The sequence below is a fragment of the Pongo pygmaeus genome, chromosome 12, assembly GCF_028885625.2.
Source record: "Pongo pygmaeus isolate AG05252 chromosome 12, NHGRI_mPonPyg2-v2.0_pri, whole genome shotgun sequence".
Classification (NCBI taxonomy): domain Eukaryota; kingdom Metazoa; phylum Chordata; class Mammalia; order Primates; family Hominidae; genus Pongo; species Pongo pygmaeus.
In genome coordinates, this window is record NC_072385.2 from 59015717 (window position 1) to 59035827 (window position 20111).

The 20111-nt window shown below is 50.8% G+C and overlaps 3 protein-coding genes across 7 annotated transcripts; 1 reads left to right on the forward strand and 2 right to left on the reverse strand.

Moving 5' to 3' along the window:
* Nucleotides 1-5865: 5865 nt before the first annotated feature.
* Nucleotides 5866-10211, forward strand: MOGS (mannosyl-oligosaccharide glucosidase). Its single transcript, XM_054476211.2, has 4 exons — nucleotides 5866-6381; nucleotides 6554-6780; nucleotides 7895-8091; nucleotides 8268-10211. The coding sequence occupies exons 1-4, from the start codon at nucleotides 6030-6032 to the stop codon at nucleotides 10003-10005; spliced, it is 2514 nt and encodes an 837-aa protein (XP_054332186.1). The 5' UTR covers nucleotides 5866-6029; the 3' UTR covers nucleotides 10006-10211.
* Nucleotides 10212-10396: 185 nt separating this feature from the next.
* On the reverse strand, nucleotides 10397-13345 carry WBP1 (WW domain binding protein 1). 4 transcript variants are annotated; one of them, XM_063649334.1, is made up of 5 exons: nucleotides 12754-13345; nucleotides 12193-12294; nucleotides 11546-11648; nucleotides 11242-11418; nucleotides 10397-11070 (listed from the first exon to the last, which is right to left on the reverse strand). In XM_063649334.1, the coding sequence occupies exons 1-5, from the start codon at nucleotides 12805-12807 to the stop codon at nucleotides 10610-10612; spliced, it is 897 nt and encodes a 298-aa protein (XP_063505404.1). In that variant the 5' UTR covers nucleotides 12808-13345; the 3' UTR covers nucleotides 10397-10609. The 4 variants fall into 4 exon arrangements, with proteins under 4 accessions (XP_063505404.1, XP_054332194.1, XP_063505405.1 ...); XM_054476219.2 differs by having other exon boundaries at nucleotides 12620-13345; XM_063649335.1 differs by lacking the exon at nucleotides 12193-12294.
* A 9-nt stretch (nucleotides 13346-13354) lies between these two features.
* On the reverse strand, nucleotides 13355-16260 carry INO80B (INO80 complex subunit B). 2 transcript variants are annotated; one of them, XM_054476214.2, is made up of 5 exons: nucleotides 16106-16260; nucleotides 15682-15874; nucleotides 15344-15462; nucleotides 15005-15174; nucleotides 13355-13962 (listed from the first exon to the last, which is right to left on the reverse strand). In XM_054476214.2, the coding sequence occupies exons 1-5, from the start codon at nucleotides 16161-16163 to the stop codon at nucleotides 13432-13434; spliced, it is 1071 nt and encodes a 356-aa protein (XP_054332189.1). In that variant the 5' UTR covers nucleotides 16164-16260; the 3' UTR covers nucleotides 13355-13431. The 2 variants fall into 2 exon arrangements, with proteins under 2 accessions (XP_054332189.1, XP_054332187.1); XM_054476212.1 differs by lacking the exon at nucleotides 16106-16260 and having other exon boundaries at nucleotides 15682-16001.
* Nucleotides 16261-20111: the final 3851 nt, after the last annotated feature.

Here is a 20111-nt window from a genome sequence, read left to right on the forward strand (position 1 = left end):
ACCGCTGAACTCCAGCCTGGGCAACAGAGTGAGACTCTGTCTCAAAAAAAAAAAAAAGAACACTAACAGAGTGCTGTTTTTTCAGCTCTCATCATTCTATCCCAGTTCCATCTGTCAATCTTTTTTTTTTAAATAGAGGTGGTGTTTTGTCCTGTTGCATGGGCTGGTCTCTAACTCTTGGACACAAGTGATCCTCCTGCCTCAGCCTCCCAAAGTGCTGGGTTCACAGGCGTGAGCCACCAACGCCTGGCCACATCTACAACTCTTTTGTTTGTTTTTGAGACAGAGTCTCACTCTGTCACCCAGACTGGAGTGCAGTGGCGTGACCTTGGCTCACTGCGGCCTCCACCTCCCGGGTTCCAGTGATTCTCCTGCTTCAGCCTCCTGGGTGGCTGGGATTACAGGCATGTGCCACCACGCCTGGCTGATTTTTGTATTTTCAGTAAAGATGGGGCTTTGCCATGTCGGCCAGGCTGGCCTCAAACTCCTGATCTGCCCCCTCGGCTTCCCAAAGTGCTGTGATTACAGGCATGAGCCACTGTGCCCGGCCTGCAACTCTTAATTCACCCATTTGTGGAACTTCTCTCCCTCTTGGGTCCTTTTTCTTTTGAGCCACACAGGTGTTCTACCTTCATTCTTTTTCTTCTCTATTTTTTTCTGGGGCATCTCATCTTCTTTCACAACTTGAATTACACCTTCTGGGGTTAAACTATTTCTGTTTGGTTCTAATCCCAACTTCTATGCTATAGTCAGGTTACCTGCTACCAATTTCCTCCAAATCCCACCAACTCTCTTTTTCTAAAATAGAATTGATAATCTTACATATATATATACTTGCCTCTCTTCCCTGACTTACCCATTCCTTTTTAAAAACAGGCACTTCATCTACTCAGCCACCTGGGCTGGAAACCACAGTGTTCTCTAGTTCTGCTCCTTTCCATTCTCTGCATATCTGGTCACTCAGTTCAGAATATTCTGTCTTTTAAAAAAGTGCCTGAAAGTTGGGCAAGGTGGCTCATACTTGTAGTCCCACCTACTCAGAAGGCTGAGACAGGAGGAGCCTTTGAGCCCAAGAGTTCAAGGCTAGAATGAGCTGTGGTTGCACCACTGCACTCTAGCCTGGTGACAGAGCAAGACAGTCTCAAAAACAAAACAAAACAAAAAAAAACTTCTGAAGTGATCTCTCCATTCCCATTCACTCTATTCATCATTATTGCATTCTGCTACCCAGTCTATTTCCTAAATATTTTTGCTGCCACTTAATTTTATCCTTCCAAAACATGCGATGGGTTTTATCTCTCACTACTCCCCGTTTAAGAAAACAGTGCCGGCCGGGCACGGTGCCTCACGCCTGTAATCCCAGCACTTTGGGAGGCCAAGGTGGGTGGATCATGAGGTCAGGAGTTCGAGACCAGCCCGACCAACGTGGTGAAACCTCATCTCTATTAAAAATACAAAAATTAGCCGGGCGTGGTGGCAGGTGCCTGTAATCCCAGCTACTCAGGAGGCTGAGGCAGGAGAATTGCTTGAACCCAAGAGGTGGAGGTTACAGTGAGTCGATATTGCACCACTGCACTCCAGCCTGGGTGACAGAGCAAGACTCCGTCTCAAAAAAAAGAAAAAAAGAAAAAACATTGCCTAAACTGTTTTTCATACTTCCTCAACACTCATTAGTGTGGACCATGCAATCAATTTAGGGAGTTAAACCATTTTTTTTTTTTTTTAGATAGGGTTTTGCTCTTGTTGCCCAGGCTGGAGTGCAATGACACAATCTCAGCTCACTGCAACCTCCGCATCCTGGGTTCAAGCAATTCTCCTGCCTCAACCTCACAAGTAGCTGGGATAACAGGCATGCACCACCATGCCTAATTTTGTATTTTTAGTAGAGGGGGTTTCTCCACGTTGGTCAGGCTGGTCTCGAACTCCTGGCCTCAGGTGATCTGCCCACCTCGGCCTCCCAAGGTGCTGGTATTACAGGCATGAGCCACCGCACCCAGCCTAAACCATTCTTTAAAAACAAAAAAAAAATGTAGGCCAGGTGGAGTGGCTCACGCCTGTAATCCCAGCACTTTGGGAGGCTTTGGCGGACAGATCACTTGAGGTTGGGAGTTAGAGACCAGCCTGGCCAATATGATGAAACCCTGTCTCTACTAAAAATACAAAAAAAATAGCTGGGTGTGGTGGCAGGCACCTGCAATCCCAGTTACTCAGAAGGCTGAGACAGGAGAATCACTTGAACCCAGGAGGTGGAGGCTGCGCTGAATGGAGATCACGCCACTGCACTCCAGCTCGGTTGATGGAGTGAGACTCTGTCTCAAAAAAAAAAAAAAAAGTAGAATAGAATAAAAATTACTAGACTGAGGCTGAGTTCAGTGGCTCATGCCTGTAATCCCATCACTTTGAGAGGGCCGACGTGGGCGGAATCACCTGAGGTCAGGAGTTCAAGACCAGCCTGACCAACATGGTGAAACCCCATCTCTACTAAAAATACAAAAAATTAGCCGGGCGTCGTGGTGGGCACCTGTAATCCCAGCCACTTGGGAGGCTGAGGCAGGAGAATTGCTTGAACCCGGGAGGTGGAGGTTGCAGTGAGCCGATGGCACCATTGCACTCTAGCCTGGTTGACAAGAGCAAGGCTCCATCTCAAAAAAAAAAAAAAAAAAAAAAAATCAGACTGCATGGCACTTAGAATAGGAAGTTTAAAGAGATTAAGTCGTGCTTTGTCACCCAGGCTGGACTGCAGTGGCACAATCGTAGCTCACTGCACCCTCCATCTCCTGGGCTCAAGCAGTCCTCCCGCCTCAGCCTCCCAAGCAGCTGGAATTACAGGCATGAGCCACCATGCCTGGCCTAATTTTTTTTTTTTTTTTTTTTTTGAGATGGAGTCTTGCTCTGTTGCCCAGGCTGGAGTGCAGTGGAGCACGATCTTAGCTCACTGCAACCTCTGTCTCCTGGGTTCAAGCGATTTCCAGCTAATTTTTGTATTTTCAGTAGAGACAGAGTTTCACCATGTTGGCCAGGCTGGTCAGGAACTCCTGACCTCAAGTAATCCACCCACCTTGGCCTCCCAAAGTGCTAGGATTACAAGAGTGAGCCACCATGCCCAGCCCTAATTTTTTTTTTTTTTTTTTTTTTTTGAGACGGAGTCTTGCTCTGTCGCCCAGGCTGGAGTGCAATGGTGCCATCTCAGCTCACTGCAACCTCTGCCACAGGTTCAAGTGATTATCCTGCCTCAGCCTCCCAAGTAGCTGGGATTACAGGCGCGTGCCACCATGCTCGGCTAATTTTTGTGTTTTTAGTAGAGGTGGGGTTTCACCATGTTGGCCAGGCTGGTCTTGAACTCCTAACCTCAGGTGATCCACCCGCCTCAGCCTTCCAAGGTGCTGGGATTACAGGCATGAGCCACCACACCTGGCCAACCCTAATTTTTAAATTTTTTGTAGATGGGGGGGGGGTCTCCTCATCTTGTCCAGGCTGGTCTAGAACTCCTGAACTCAAGTGATTCTCCTGCCTTGACCTCCTAAAGTGCTGTGATTACAGACATGAGCCACCACACCCAGCTGAAAGTATTCTTTTAGGTAACTTGTTTTAAGTCTGAATCATGTATATAAGTTGTGTGTGTATGTGTATCTGCACATACTGGGTTGCACTATGGAATTATTTCTTATTGTGAGTTGCAGGAAAATGGTTGAAAGCCACTGCTTTAGACACCTTCACAATGCTCAGCTAGGTAACAAAAGATCTGTAGAGAGTGGCTTGCTGTGTACTTTGCCAGATACATTTCCCGTGACCCTCCTACAGCAGCATTACTATACCTTTTCCCTGTCTAAAAGGGTGCTATCTTCAAAGGACCGTTTTTCCCCTCCCCCTTTAAAAAAGAAAGCTAGGAGGAGGCAATATAGTGTTGTAACGAGCCAGACTGCTTGGGGTTGAGATCCTAGCTTTGTTCTTATGTAGCTGTATGACTTTAGACAAATTATTTAATCTATCAGTGCTTATTTCATTTGTAAAATGAAAATAATAGTAATTTCCTCATAGGACTGTTAAGGAGATTAAATGAATTAATATCTGTAAAGTGCCTAAAACATTGCTGGGAGTGTAGTAACTGCTGTTATCTAAGAGGCCTTATTTATTCTTTTTTTTTTTTTTTGAGACAAGAGTTTCGCTCTTGTTGCCCAGGCTGGAGTGCAATGGCACAATCTCGGCTCACTGCAACCTCTGCCTCCCGGGTTCAAGTGATTCTCCTGCCTCAGTCTCACGAGTAGCTGGGATTACAGGCATGCACCACCACGCTCAGATAATTTTGTATTTTTTAGTAGAGATGGGGTTTCTCCATGTTGGTCAGGCTGGTCTCGAACTCCTAACCTCAGGTGATCCGCCCACCTTTGCCTCCCAAAGTGCTGGGACTACAGGCTTGAGCCACTGCGCCCGCCCTAAGAGGCCTTATTCTAAAGTCAAAAGAACAACCTGGATTTGAGTTCCCCAGCTCCATTATTAACTGGCTGTTATTTTGGGTCAGTCTTAACTACTCTCCTCATCTGTAAAAATGGGGGTGGTCTGGCCAGGCGCCGTGGCTCACGCCTGTAATCCCAGCACTTTGGGAGGCCGAGGTGGGTGGATCACCTGAGGTCAGGAGTTCGAGACTAGCCTGGCAAACCTGGTGAAACTCCATCTCTACTAAAAATACAAAAATTAGCTGGGCGTGGTGGTGGGCACCTGTAATCCCAGCTACTCGTGAGGCTGAGGCAGGAGAATCACTTGAACCCTGGAGGCAGAGGTTGCAGTGAGCCGAGATCATGCCATTGCACTCCAGGCTGGTGACAGAGCGAGACTCCGTCTCAAAAAAAAAAAAAAAAAAAAAAAAAGGGATGGTTCAACATGCATTGAGTGCTGGCATTGTGCTTCTAGACTGTGAACTTGAGGTTGGGGCCATTTTCTCTGAGTCCCCAGCACCTTGCATAATGCGATATAGGGTGTACAATAAACATTTGTTGAATTTATATTTAGCATCTACCTTATGCCTATAATTGATTAGTACTGTGATACAAAGATGAAAAATGAAACAGGTATGTAATAAGTGCTACAATAAGGATGTCGACAAATGCAATGGTAGCAAGAAAGACAAAAACAAGACTGACCATTGGGTTTGGTCAGATGATTTAATAAGCAAAAAGTCTACCACCAGTGGAGAGTGGGGCCAGAAGTCAGATTATAGTGAAATACAAGTGGTCGTGTTGCATAAAGCATCAGTCTTTCTTTCTTTCTTTCTTTTTTTTTGAAACAGACTTTCACTCTTGTTGCCCAGGCTGGAGTGCAATGGCGCAATCTCGGCTCACTACAACCTCCGCCTCCCAGGTTCAAGCAATTCTCCTGCCTCAGCCTCCCGAGTAGCTGGGATTACAGGCACCCACCACCACACCCGGCTAATTTTTGTATTTTTAGTAGAGATGGGGTTTCACCAAGTTGACCAGGCTGGTCTCCAGCTCCTCATGTCTGGTGATCCACCTGCCTCGGCCTCGCCTCTCAAAGTGCTGGGATTACAGATGTGCGCCTCCGTGCCTGGCCACATCAGTCTTTTTTTTTTTTTTTTTTTTGAGACGAAGTCTCGCTCTGTCGCCCAGGCTGGAGTGCAGTGGCACAATCTCGGCTCACTGCAACCTCCGCCTCCCGGGTTCAAACGATTCTCATGCCTCAGCCCAACGCTAGATTGGTTTTTCCAAGCCTGTGAACTCCATAGGGTCGCCAGATAAGCGCAATCCCGGCGGACCAACGCCCAGGACTGACGCTACGTACCAACCCTGCGTCAAGCCGCAGGCAGCGGTTCCGGAATCTGGGACTTAACCTAACGTGGCGGGGCGGGACTTCCGGCGGGAGGTGGAGGCGGAGGCGCAGGCGCAGGCGCTGGCTGGCAGGTGTGGCTAACCGGACGGTGGTCGCCGGGGCGAGAGGCGGGAGCCGGAGAGGTGAGGCAGGACCTGGGCTCCACTGCCGCCTCTCCGAGCTCTCGTGACGTGGACCTCAGTGCCAGGATGGCTCGGGGCGAGCGGCGGCGCCGCGCAGTGCCGGCAGAGGGAGTGCGGACAGCCGAAAGGGCGGCTCGGGGAGGCCCCGGGCGACGGGACGGCCGGGGCGGCGGGCCGCGTAGCACGGCTGGAGGAGTGGCTCTGGCCGTCGTGGTCCTGTCTTTGGCCCTGGGCATGTCGGGGCGCTGGGTGCTGGCGTGGCACCGTGCGCGGCGGGCGGTCACGCTGCACTCCGCGCCTCCTGTGTTGCCTGCCGACTCCTCCAGCCCCGCCGTGGCCCCGGAGCTCTTCTGGGGAACCTACCGCCCTCACGTCTACTTCGGAATGAAGACCCGCAGCCCGAAGCCCCTCCTCACCGGTAACCGGGCCCCAGGGTGGGCAGGCAGGCGGACTCCTAATCTGGGCGCCCCAGCTTGAAGCCAGAGCAAGGGTGGGAAGGAATGATCAGGAGAGTTATGAAGAGGGATGACCCGGAGACCCGGAGGGACAGGTCCCCTGCTCTTTGACTTACGTGGCCATTCTACCCCCAGGACTGATGTGGGCGCAGCAGGGCACCACCCCGGGGACTCCTAAGCTCAGGCACACGTGTGAGCAGGGGGACGGTGTGGGTCCCTATGGCTGGGAGTTCCACGACGGCCTCTCCTTCGGGCGGCAACACATCCAGGATGGGGCCTTAAGGCTCACCACTGAGTTCGTCAAGAGGCCTGGGGGTCAGCACGGAGGGGACTGGAGCTGGAGAGTGACTGTAGAGCCTCAGGTCAGGGCCTCAGGACACCCTTTTCTCAGCCCAGACCCCCTCCATCCTTCCCCTGCTGCCAGCAAATGCAGCATGAAGTGGGCTCTGGCTGCCTGGCTTAAATTCTGCCTTAAACAACTGCCTGTATCACCATCTCTATTTACCATCTCTAAGCCTTGATTTCCTTGCTTGTAAAATGTACAATGTAGATAATAATAGCACCTAACTCACAGGACTGTAAGAATTAAATGAAAAAGAGGCTGGGCGCGGTGGCTCACGCCTGTAATCCCAGTACTTTGGGAGGCCGAGGCTGGCGGATCACCTGAGGTCGGGAGTTCCAGACCAGCCTGACCAACATGGAGAAACCCCGTCTCTAATGAAGATACAAAATTAGCGGGGCGTGGTGGCGCATGCCTGTAATCCAAGCTACTTGGGAGGCTGAGGCAGGAGAATTGCTTGAATCAGGGAGGTGGAGGTTGCGCTGAGCCTAGATCGTGCCATTGCACTCCAGCCTGGGCAACAAGAGCCAAACTCCATCTCAAAAAAAAAAAAAGGCCTGGCGCGGTGGCTCACGCCTGTAATCCCAGCACTTTGGGAGGCCGAGGCGGGCGGATCACGAGGTCAGGAGATGGAGACCATCCTGGCTAACACGGTGAAACCCCGTCTCTACTAAAAATACAAAAAATTAGCCGGGCGTGATGGCGGGCGCCTGTAGTCCCAGCTACTCAGGGAGGCTGAGGCAGGAGAATGGCGTGAACCCGGGAGGCGGAGCTTGCGGTGAGCCGAGATCCCGCCACTGCACTCCAGCCTGGGCGACAGAGCAAGATTCCGTCTCAAAAAAAAAAAAAAAAAAAAAAAAAAGAATTAAATGAAATAAACCGTGTAGAGTTCTTAGTGTAGGACATAGTACAAAAGTATACTGTTATCTCCCAGGGCACCCAGTGCAAGGCTCTTTATCTCATCACACTTGGGTGTACCTGGTTACCCTCAGTGACCCTCATTACTGCCAGATATATGTTGTTTACATTACCCCTGCCTACTGTTCCTTTCCCTCACTAAGGCTGATTCTCAAGAGGGAATTCAAGAGAGAAGGGCAGTTTAACACTGTTCTTTTCTGTCCTCCTTGGTCACTCAGGCCTCAGGTACTTCTGCCCTCCCTTTGGTCTCCCTGTTCTTCTATGTGGTGACAGATGGCAAGGAAGTCCTACTACCAGAGGTTGGGGCCAAGGGGCAGTTGAAGTTCATCAGTGGGCACACCAGTGAACTTGGTGACTTCCGCTTTACACTTCTGCCACCAACCAGTCCAGGGGATACGGCCCCCAAGTATGGCAGGTAATTGAGGGAAAAGAATGTTGGGGATGGAAGGGATGGTTATTCCCATTTTCACCAGTCTCCATGTCCCCTGCCGGAGACCTCCCAACCTGACTCCTGAACACTTTGTATTTCTCTTTATAATGCCCACTGCTTTCTCTTGAATAATATTTTCTATTTATCTTCTCCCCTTCAAGCTACAATGTCTTCTGGACCTCCAACCCAGGACTGCCCCTGCTGACAGAGATGGTAAAGAGTCGCCTAAATAGCTGGTTTCAGCATCGGCCCCCAGGGGCCTCCCCTGAACGCTACCTCGGCTTGCCAGGATCTCTGAAGTGGGAGGACAGAGGTCCAAGTGGGCAAGGGCAGGGGCAGTTCTTGATACAGCAGGTGACCCTGAAAATTCCCATTTCCATAGAGTTTGTGTTTGAATCAGGCAGTGCCCAGGCAGGAGGAAATCAAGCCCTGCCAAGACTGGCAGGCAGTCTACTGACCCAGGCCCTAGAGAGCCATGCTGAATCCTTTAGAGAGCGCTTTGAGAAGACCTTCCAGCTGAAGGAGAAGGGCCTGAGCTCTGGCGAGCAGGTTTTGGGTCAGGCTGCCCTCAGCAGCCTCCTTGGTGGAATTGGCTACTTCTACGGACAAGGGCTGGTATTGCCAGACATGGGGGTGGAAGAGTCTGAGCAGAAGGTGGACCCAGCCCTCTTTCCACCCGTACCTCTTTTTACAGCGGTGCCCTCCCGGTCATTCTTCCCACGAGGCTTCCTTTGGGATGAAGGCTTTCACCAGCTGGTGGTTCAGCGGTGGGATCCCTCCCTCACCCGGGAAGCCCTTGGCCACTGGCTGGGGCTGCTAAATGCTGATGGCTGGATTGGGAGGGAGCAGATACTGGGGGATGAGGCCCGAGCCCGGGTACCTCCAGAATTCCTAGTACAACGAGCAGTCCACGCCAACCCCCCAACCCTACTTTTGCCTGTAGCCCATATGCTAGAGGTTGGTGACCCTGATGACTTGGCCTTCCTCCGAAAGGCCTTCCCCCGCCTGCATGCCTGGTTTTCCTGGCTCCATCAGAGCCAGGCAGGCCCATTGCCGCTATCTTACCGCTGGCGGGGACGGGACCCTGCCTTACCAACCTTACTGAACCCCAAGACCCTACCCTCTGGGTTGGATGACTACCCCCGGGCTTCACACCCTTCAGTAACCGAGCGGCACCTGGACCTGCGATGTTGGGTGGCACTGGGTGCCCGTGTGCTGACGCGGCTGGCAGAGCATCTGGGAGAGGCTGAGGTAGCTGCTGAGCTAGGCCCACTGGCTGCCTCATTGGAGGCAGCAGAGAGCCTGGATGAGCTGCACTGGGCCCCAGAGCTAGGAGTCTTTGCAGACTTTGGGAACCACACAAAAGCAGTACAGCTGAAGCCCAGGCCCCCTCAGGGGCTAGTTCGGGTGGTGGGTCGGCCCCAACCTCAACTGCAGTATGTAGATGCCCTTGGCTATGTCAGTCTTTTTCCCTTGCTGCTGCGACTGCTGGACCCCAACTCATCCCGCCTTGGGCCCCTGCTGGACATTCTAGCTGACAGCCGCCATCTCTGGAGCCCCTTTGGTTTACGCTCCCTTGCAGCCTCCAGCTCCTTTTATGGCCAGCGCAATTCAGAGCATGATCCCCCCTACTGGCGGGGTGCTGTGTGGCTCAATGTCAACTACCTGGCTTTGGGAGCACTCCACCACTATGGGCATCTGGAGGGTCCTCACCAGGCTCGGGCTGCCAAACTCCACAGTGAGCTCCGTGCCAATGTGGTAGGCAATGTATGGCGCCAGTACCAGACTACAGGCTTTCTTTGGGAGCAGTACAGTGACCGCGATGGGCGAGGCATGGGCTGCCGCCCTTTCCACGGCTGGACCAGCCTTGTCTTACTGGCCATGGCTGAAGACTACTGAAGGGAGGGAGAGGAGGGGAGCCAGGCTACTCATGCCACTCTGGCTCTGGAGGGACAAAGGCTTCTGGCTTCTGCCCCCAGCCCCTCGGATACCAGTAATTCAAACCTTCCTTATTTCATCTCAGGTGTCTCCTTACTGTCATCCCACATAGCCCTGGGGTGAATGTGAATCCAGAGTCTATTTTTCTAAATAAATTGGAAAAAACATTTTGAACTCTATTGCTTTTGCCAGATTTGCCTCACCAAGAGGCCTTAGGTCAGTCCAGGCCTCAGGACTGTCTGCTGTCCTCAGGGAAGGTGGGGTCAAGTGGCCATAACCTGTCCCCTTCAAACCCAGTCAGGTCAAGTGCAATGCAGTGAGTTGAGCTTTAGTCTACCCAAATCCACAAGTAGCTGGTTCACATCTCTTTAATGAGATCAAAGGCTCCTGTGTATGTCTTGCGGGGGTAAAGCTAGCACAGTCCCCCAATACTGCCCCTCTCCTCAGGGCTCCAGCCATTTCAGGCAGATTCTAGGTAGGCAGGGAGGGGCCAAAAGGAACGCAAGGAGTTGGGACTAGGGCTGTTTCTGGTGGGTAAGTAACCCATCCACCCTCTCAAAACTACTTATGGGATGTCCCCCTCACTGGAAGACAGCCCCATGGGAGAGACCTGCGGTACAGAATCTGGGGGCAGTGCACAAGGGGAGTAGTCCTCCAGATCTGGCAGGGTGGCACTAACCCTCACTTGCTTGACTGGCTCACCCTCACCGGAGGCAGGACAAGGGCAGAGCTCAATACCGGAGTCGCCAGTTAAACGGCGATAGCGGCAGGAGGGGGGTGTGGGGGCAGGGCTCACCCCTGCCCCAGGCTCACCCTCCTGATGAGGGGGGGCACTCTGGAGGGAGGAAACACCTTCCACATTTGTTCCTTCAAAGTGGGCAGGGCAGCTGGATGAGGAGGAACAGCAGGTTTGTTCACTAGAAGCAGTCAAGGGGCGGCCTGGGGCCACAGTATAAGGGGGAGGTGGTGTGCCTGGGCGGTGAACCACATCCTCATAGGCTGGGGGCTTGAAGGTGCTGAGGAGGCCTGCAGGGGAGAAAATTGGCATGATTGGTTGAAGACAACCAGGTATAGGGTGCTAGTTTTTATATTAGGGAAAAATACTTTGAAATGTGTGGAAAAGGGAATGTGAGATGATTTGGGATCCTGGTTTGGGGAGGGCCACTGGTAGCTGACCCAGGGCATCAAGTCACTCACGAAGGTCAAGCAGTGAACCGGTAGGGAAAGGACCAGCCCCATGGCATGCCCCATGATAGGCCAACAAGTTGATTTCACGCTGCCGCTGCTGTTGTTGCAGCCGGAGTTTAGCTCGTCGGTGGCGGAAGGCGCAACAGCAGCTAAAGAGGATGAGGACAGTCCAGAGCAGCCAGAACCCTGCAAGAGGCAAGGAGGGAGCAACTCAGGCATCTTTCATGCAGAGAAGGGGCCCTGAAGGCCGAAATTCTAAGGTCCGAGGGAGGGTGGACACAGGGACCTGGAAATAGCCCTCTTGGAGACTTACACCAGAGCTCATAGTAGTAGGTGCAGCAGCCAGTCTCCCCGCAGCAGTGACCACTCTCACAGAGGTAGGGCTGGTTGTTCACTCCTGGACACAGCTCCCGAAGCTGGGGGCAAGGAGGCACTTAGAACTAAGGGGGATTCCAGCCCAGGGCACTGTCCACCCCCACCTCCTGCATGCACATACACAATCCCACCCTGTGAACCAAGTTCAGCTTGGAGAGATGGGGGAAGTGAAGGATGCTGAGAGGAGTGTTGAAATATCTGAAGGGCTGTCAACGTGGAAGAGGATTTGGAATAGCAAGAATCAGTCTAGAGAACAAGACAAAAGTGTGGACATACAAAGAGGGAGATTTCAGCTCTGCATATATGAGACTTCCTTCACACTCAAGCCTCACCCTCCCCAACACCCCTACCCCCATCCCCTCGGTGCTTTCTGTTAAGGGAGTGTTTTGGCAGAAGCCAGAAGACAGTCTGAGATAATCTCAGTCTCAGACAATGGGTAGCGGAAGGTCATTTCCAAAGCAAGTTGCTTTCATTATTCTGCACGGTTCACTACCCCCCACCCCCAACTGGATCTTTCCACCCCTGGGCCTCAGGCTCCCTAGGATAGAGGAGGGGCAGTGTGAGACCCAGAGCAGTGCTCCCAACCAGATGGGATTGCTGTGGATGATAAAGGATGGCATCCAGGGCGCGAGTCTGGGTTCCAGCTCTTCTCCAAATTGCTCCCTCAAGAGAAGACGCTGCCGGACTCTGTTGTGACAATAGGCACATAGAAAAAGATCACAAATAACTGTTGCAAGACAGAGGGAGCCTCCCTGGGACCTCACTATGCCTCTGGTCACTGGAGAGCCACCGCAAGCTTCCACTGCAGCCATGGGATGGGGTCTATGAGGCTACAGGCAAAGTCAGCTGCATCTACGTTACAAAGTTTAGACAAAGAGTGGAAGGGACATGTTTAGGAACTTCACAGTACCTTTGGCTCCGTGAGTTCCTCCCCCACCCCCAAAAGGAAGGGATAAGGAAAGGGGAAAGAGACAAATGGCTGTCGTGATAGGTTTTGGAGCTGTTGGGATACCTGCTGTTGCGGCGCCCGAAGTGCCCCCCAGGCCTCCTCGCTGCCGTTCCCGCTGCTGGCCCGAGCCATACCTCCACCTACAGCCCCCTGAGGACCACAGCCTCCTCTACTGCCAGCCGCCCCGCCCCTGCCACCTCTGCTGCCACCGCCATGGTCCCTGCCCGGCCCATCTTCGCTGAGGCAACCATCACTCCGCGGCCGGAGCTTCCATCCGGGGAGAACTCCACCAACTAGGACTCAGATTGCTCTGCCCTACCAATCATCATCGTCCCTTGACGGACGGGCCAATAGGAACAGATCAGAGGTTTCTCCCTGTGACCAATCCACAGCAGCGCCTCCGCCGCTCTCCCAGACAACAAGAGCTTGTACAGACAAAGAGTAGGTGAAGGTTCGACCCACGGCCCTGACTGACAGCAGCAATAGCCAATACAGACAACAGAACAGGCTCTGGCATATCAACCAACGAACAGCCGCCCCGAAAAGCAAGATTGCCGCTGATTGGCTTGCGGTATGTTTTCGGAATGACGCCAAATGCCGAAGCATGCCAGGTAATCCCGACTGGAAGAGGCGGGGTCCCAAAAGTCGGTCCGATTCTGGGCGCAAACCAGCCTGGTTTCTTGCGGTGGTTTCCAAGCCCCGGGCATCGACGCAGGCTCCGACAGGGGCGAAATACGTGTATACCGGAGACTGGTCTGCCCACAACATCCCACTCCCCCAGTTCTGTACAAGCCGAAGCACCGGATGTAATTTAATAGGGTGGGGAAGACACTCAAGAGCGGGCATGGGACACGGCGCAGTCTGGGTTAAGGGCCTTACGTAGCCAAAAGGGGGGATCCAGGGCCCTCGGGTCCCCCCAGCCGCATCTGCAGGTTGATGCGGTAGCACTGAAGACTGCAGAGTGCCTGGCCCGTGCGGGAGCAAGCGTAGCGTCGCGGATGGGGACAGCCGGGGACAGAGCAGCGCGGAGGAGGGCCTGAGGGGGATGGCCGCTGAGATACCGCCGTGGGGGCCGGGACGCCAGGTGGGAAGGAAAGGGTGGAACCCTGTGCTCCGCTGCAGTAGCGCACCATGGGGGCTGAAGCCGCAGCCCGCCCTCCCCGCCGCTCGCCCCGTGCGGCCCCCCGGCCTCCCCGCCCGCTGGTCGCCGCAGTCTTGGTGAGGCGCTCGATAGTCTGGTTCTTGTGCTCCTCTGCCCGCCGCGCCGCCTGGAGCCGCCGCTTCCGCGCCCGCTCCTCGCGCTTCAGCAGCATCTCCTCTGTGAGGGCGGGAGGTGGACAGCCCTCAGCCACAGGAAGCGGCAGCATCGCGGAAGGTTGACTCCGCGCCTTCTGGAGCAGAGCTCGCTAGGGAGAGACAGAGACGGGGTGCTGTCTGAAAATGGAGGAAGATGGAGAGGCGAGGTCGGCCAGATCGGGGGAGGGTAAAGAAGGGACATGGAAGTCAGGGTCTTGAGCAGCGCAGGCCTTCGGAGGCGGGATATTAATTAATGAGCACCCTCTCCAGGACACCTTCCATAGGTTCCTCTTCATAAATACTGCCTCCTCCCAGATCTCCTGACATTTAGCTTTAGGTCCTTAACTCTCAAGGGGAGAAGCATCAGCAATGTTACCTGCCTGACCTGTGCACCAAAACTGTACCAGCTTTCCCAGAGGTCTGTTGTTATTTTTAATCTTAACAGAATCAGGTGGATAACTGTTCAAGCCAAAATCCCAGGCTTAGCCTTGATATATTTTCTCTCCATTCCCCTCCCCACAAGTATCTACTTCCAAAAAATAGCCATAATTCATCTGATTTTCTCCATCTCCACCACTTTCGTCTTGGTTAAAGCAACCACTGCCTCTCAGCTGATTACTTCAAGAGCTTCCTAGTTGGTCTCCATACTTCTATCTCTTGTCTCCACGGAGATTCATTCTCTACAAAGATGCCAAAGTAATCTATTGAAATGTAAACCAAGTATGTCATTTCTCTGCGTACAGCCCTTCAGTGGCTTGTCCACTTTTTCTTCTCCTTTACTCTGCTAGACATGTTCCAGTCTCAAGGTCTGTGTGCCTGCTGGTCTCTGCTCAAAATGTTATCTCTTCAGAGAAAACTTCTCTAACTACCCTAATGTCTCTCTTCCATAATTTTTATTTGTTTGTTTATGCCACTTTCTATTTCATCACCCTGTTCTTTTTGTCATAAACCATATAGCTTTTTGAAATTATTTACTTACTTATTTACTTCCCAGCCCCCCAACACACACACTAGAATACTAGCTCCAGGAGAACAGAAACTTTGTCTTTTCTCCACTATCGATATCCCCACTGCCACGCAAAGTGCTTGGGTCGTGGAGAGTTCTCAATACTGTATACATTTGGTGAGTGAATAAACAATGAACCAACATACCTGTCGAGCAGTAAGCAGCCGCTCATTGATCTCCTTCTTGAGGTCTCCATTGTCATCCAGCTCCCCCTTCTCCAGGGCATCCAGCCACCTCTGTTCCTCCTCTTCCTCCTGACCCCCTAACCCTCCTGATAGGTCCCGAAGTGGAGAGGGAGAGAGATTACTGTCTTCATCTGGGAAGGAAGATGGAGAAAGAAAAACAGAATTGTTCAGATGGGGCACCCTAATTTGGCTGAGTTAATACTGGGACATGGAAAATCCTAACCCATTTCAGAACCAACCTTCTTTCTTTAGGCGGGTATAATAAGAAACCCAGTTTCCCCACCTCCAGATCCTTCTCACCCAGCCAGGCACGGTACTGCTCAAGGGGGACTCCTTCCATAGGTTCCTCTTCATTATCCACAACCATAAGGGGAGAGGGTGAGCGAGGCCCCTCTGGGATCACAGTGAAGGTAGGAACACTGCAGAGAAGCAACACTACTCTTTAAAATGAGCAAGCGTCTCCTCCTCCTACTCAGTAGCTACACCCAACTTTCCCCACCCTCTTAGACTCTTGCTGCCTAAACCTGGACCCTGAAGTCACAGTGTCCATTCGGTCTTCTAGAAAGCCCAGTCGGCTTCTAACTACTATCTCTGCTCCTAAAGTTCCCCTTATAAAACTTTGACCCTCTTGGCCTCACCTCTTGGTCCCCAAGACTTGTCCCCCAAGCTTGATTTTGAGTTTGAGCTGGGGCTTGGCAGGGGACGGCTGCGTGGGCCCGGCGTCTTCTTCCTGATGGTGTTTCTTCTTGTGTTTCTTCTTGTGCTTCTTGTGTTTTTTCTTGTGCACTCCATGGCCATGGGCACCCGCCAGGCCCAACTCCAGGGCTTCTCCTGTGGAAGGAAAGCCTGTCAACAGTGTTCGGCCGGAGGGTGGCAGGGGAAGCCCTGAATAACCTAAGCCCCTACTGGATCCCAACCTTCCGGCAGTACTCGCTGTTACCATAACAACAGCACCGCCTTTCTCCTTCCCACCTGTGGCCGAAGTACCCTGGACTCTCCGAGGAGCAAGAACGGGACTTCTTTTCTAACACGGCCTAAATTGCTTGATCTATCCGCGCTTACCCGGCTCAGGGGCCTCCATAGCCCCAGAGGTGCTCCCACGCCGCCACAGCTTACTCATGAGGTCCTGCAAGGAAAGGGGACTAGAAATGGTTGGGACACACGCAGACACGCCTTTTCCGCCCCGCGGAAAAACTGGAGCCAGCAAAATAACCAGTTACTTCCGGTTCATGGCAACCATCCTTGTGCGGGGCACGCTTCGCGTCCAAAACCGTCCCTGAGAAACAAGGATCCTTCCAACGAACGTTCCCGCCCTTCTGAGGTCGGGACAGCCCAAATGGGCAGGGCTTTCCTCTGGCTCCGCCTGCCCACGCTAGCTTTCAGAACTCAGCGCGGGTGAGTCAATTATTGAACTCAAGTTTGGTGAATGTATACACTAGACCAAGTGCGGGAAGCTAGTCTAAGAGGATGCAAAGATGAATATGAACACCGCCCCTGTCCTTGAGGAACTCACAGTTGGGTGGAGGAATATATAAACTATATTGATGACAAAATGGCCGAAATGCTTGAACAGCACGAGTGCCCTAAGAGCAGATGCTCTTAGGTATTTAAACTTAAATTTTCATAAGTAGGGAAATGAATAAATGAATTACGGTGCAGCTGTACAATGTGGAACACCATATTGCTAAGAAAAGTTGAGTTATAAGTAATTAATGAGATTGACACAGAATTTAAACAATCTAAGTGTCCTAATGAACTTGGTATGTCCATACAGTGAGATGTTAAGCAGCTTGGAAAAGAAATGAGGCGCTATCTAGGAAATTGGTAAGAAGGCTATCTAGGAAATTGGTAAGAAGGCTATCTAGGAAATTGGTAAGAGTCATTTGCTGATGAGCAGCTGGAGAACAAGGGTGGATGGCGACCTATTTTTTTATGATTATACCCTCTTTTACCTTTTGAATTTTGTATAAAACGTGTATATTTTACCTCATTTTAAAAAAGACATAAAAACAGGTAGGTTTGTATGTGCTGATACATGAAATAAGAAAAGTAAATTTCCCATCCTGGCTAATACGGTGAAACCCCGTCTCCACTAAAAATACAAAAAAAAAAAAAAAAAAAAAAAAAAAGCCAGCGTGATGGCACGCGCCTGTAGTCCCAGCTACTCGGGAGGCTGAGGCAGGAGAATCGCTTGAACCTAGGAGGTGGAGGTCGCAGTGAGCCGAGATCGCGCCACTGCACTCCAGCCTGGTCGACAGAGTGAGACTCCGTCTCAAAAAAAAGAAAAAAAAAAAGAAAAGTAAATTTCAAGATTATGTGATCTGATTTTTAAAAGCATAATATACTAGCAAATACATAGAAAAAATTGAGGAATGTATACCTGTTAATGTTGGTTAACTGTAGAAGTTGGGGTTGAGGAACTTTCACTGTTTAGGTATGTAATTTCTTACAGCCAATATATATCACCTTTATAATTAGAAAATAACACCTATATACATATATCTAAATATATATGAGTGTCTGAGCAAGGTAACAGCAGTGAAAAAAGAAAGAACTCATTCCTTTTGTCTCTTACATTTCAGTGATAAAATTATCAAGAATCAATGAGCAATTATATTGGGGAATCCAGGATGAAGTCATGTAGTATGTGATTATGAAAAGGGATTTTGGAGTCAGACAAGCCTATTATCAAATCCCAGTTTCACCATTTATTAGCTATGCAACCTTGGGCCTAAAATTATTTAAGCTCTCTGAATCTGTGAATCCAACTCTATAAGACGGAATACAGTAGGATCCACCGCTATGAGGGCTCTTTCAAGGAATAAAGGAAATCAAGAACTCATGATACTTAGGGTGGCAGCAGGCACAGGCACATAGTAGATGCTTCAGTAAGCAAATAATAATAACTGATTCATAGGTTTCTAGCCTAAGTATTTAGCGGGAAGGTGGTATTTTCAGTAAGGAAGATAACATAGGAAGAGAAGCAAGTTAAGAAGGGAATTATTTAGTTTTGCCCAAGGCGACTTTGAAGTGCCTGTGGGAGTGCCTGGGTAGAGGTGGAATAGCTGAGAGGAGAAGCCAAGGATGAAAGTGTGAGTGGGGATATCATCAGCATAATACTGGAGGTCCCCAAGTGATGGGAGTAGAGGAGATACCCAGAAAGAGTAAGTAGATAAGAGGAAAAGAACCAGGAACAGAACCAAGTGAGCACCTGTCCTGCACAGCCAGGCAGAGGGGCCAGACAGGGTTGAGAAGGTCAGGAGAGGCAGAAAGTATCAAGGGACTAAGGCTGTGATCAGCTGGGTACAGTCCTTCAGAGGGTAGGCTGAGCTCCAAGAAGAGGATGGATTTTATCACAGTGTGAAGGCAATACTCTTTTATCACCAGGAGTTACAGTGAGGGATCACTTGCAATTCATATTTGTAGAATACGTTAGAGTTTATAACCTGCCTATATATTCCTTCTCTCCCTTGGCCCCCACAGCATCTCCATAAGGGAGATACCATTGTTTCCATCTTATAAATGAGGAAACTGAGGCTCAGAAAAAGAAATGTTTTTGCCAAAGTCACAAAGTTAGGGAGTGGCAGAGCCAGACTCAAACAGAGGCTTCCTGACACCTGGCCCAGTGGTGTTTCCTCTGTATCATGATGCCCAGCAGGGAGGAAGTGGCAACAGTAAGGGACAACTGGCTTCATTATTTTGTTTGTTTTTAGTTTTGCTTTGTTTAGAGTGAGAGAGATTTGAGCATGTTTGTAGGCTGAGAGGCACTCTTCTTTCTGAAAGACTTCTTAGTCGTATTTTAAAAACTTATTTTGAAATAACTTCAAACAGAAAAATTGCAAGATGAATACAAAGAACTCTCTCTAATAAAGTTTTTGTTTTGTTTTGTTTTGTTTTTGAGACAGGGTCTAGCTCTATCTCCCAGGCTGGAATGCAGTGGCGCAAACATGGCTCACTGCAGCCTCAAACTCCCAGGCTTGAGCGATCCTCCTACCTCAGCCTCCCAAGTAGCTGGGACTACAGGTACACACCACCATGCTCAGCTAATTCTATTTTTTTTTTTTTTTTTTTGTAGAGACAAGGTTTGGCCATGTTGCCCAGGCTGGTCTCAAACTCCTGAGCTCAAGCGATCCTCCTGCCTCAGCCTCCCAAAGTGCTGGGATTACAGGTGTGAGTCACAGTGCCGGGCCAAAACTTTCTTATCTCCTTAAACATTCCATGTGTTTCGGGTTAACATGGAATGCCCAACATGGTTGGGGGGTGGGGCAGATTCTGAAATTTTTTTTTTCTTTTTTTTTTTTTTGAGACAGAGTCTCGCTCTGTCGCCCAGACTGGAATGCTGTGGCGCGATCTCGGCTCACTGCAAGCTCTGCCTCGCAGGTTCACGCCATTCTCTTGCCTCAGCCCCCCGAGTAGCTGGGACTACAGGCGCCCGCTACCATGCCTGGCTAATTTTTTGTATTTTTAGTAGAGACGGGGTTTCACTGTGTTAGCCGGGATGGTCTTGATCTCCTGACCTTGTGATATGCCCGTCTCAGCCTCCCAAAGTGCTGGGATTACAGGCGTGAGCCACTGCGCCTGGCCAGATTCTGAAATTGTTAACATTTATCTGTGTTTATGCCCATTATCATTGTCAATGAAAGGAGTCAAACTCTAAAATATTTGAAGAGATTTATTCAGAGCCAAATATGAGTGACCAATGGCCTGTGACACACCCCTCAAGAGATCCTGAGAACATGTGCCCAAAGTGGTCTGACTACAACTTGATTTTATACATTTTAGGGAGACATAAGACATCAATCAATACATGTAAGATGTACGTTGGTTTGGTCTGGAAAGGCAGGACAACTGGAAGATGGGGGCTTCCAGGTATTGTGTAGATGCAAAGGTTTTCTGATTGGCAATTGGTTGAAAGAGTTAAATTATTGGCTGGCTGTGGTGGCTCACGCCTCTAATCCCAGCACTTTGGGAGTCCAAGGCGGGTGGATCACCTGAGGCCAGAAGTTTGAGACCAGCCTGGCCAACATGGTGAAACCCCATCTCAACTAAAAATACAAAAATTAGCTGG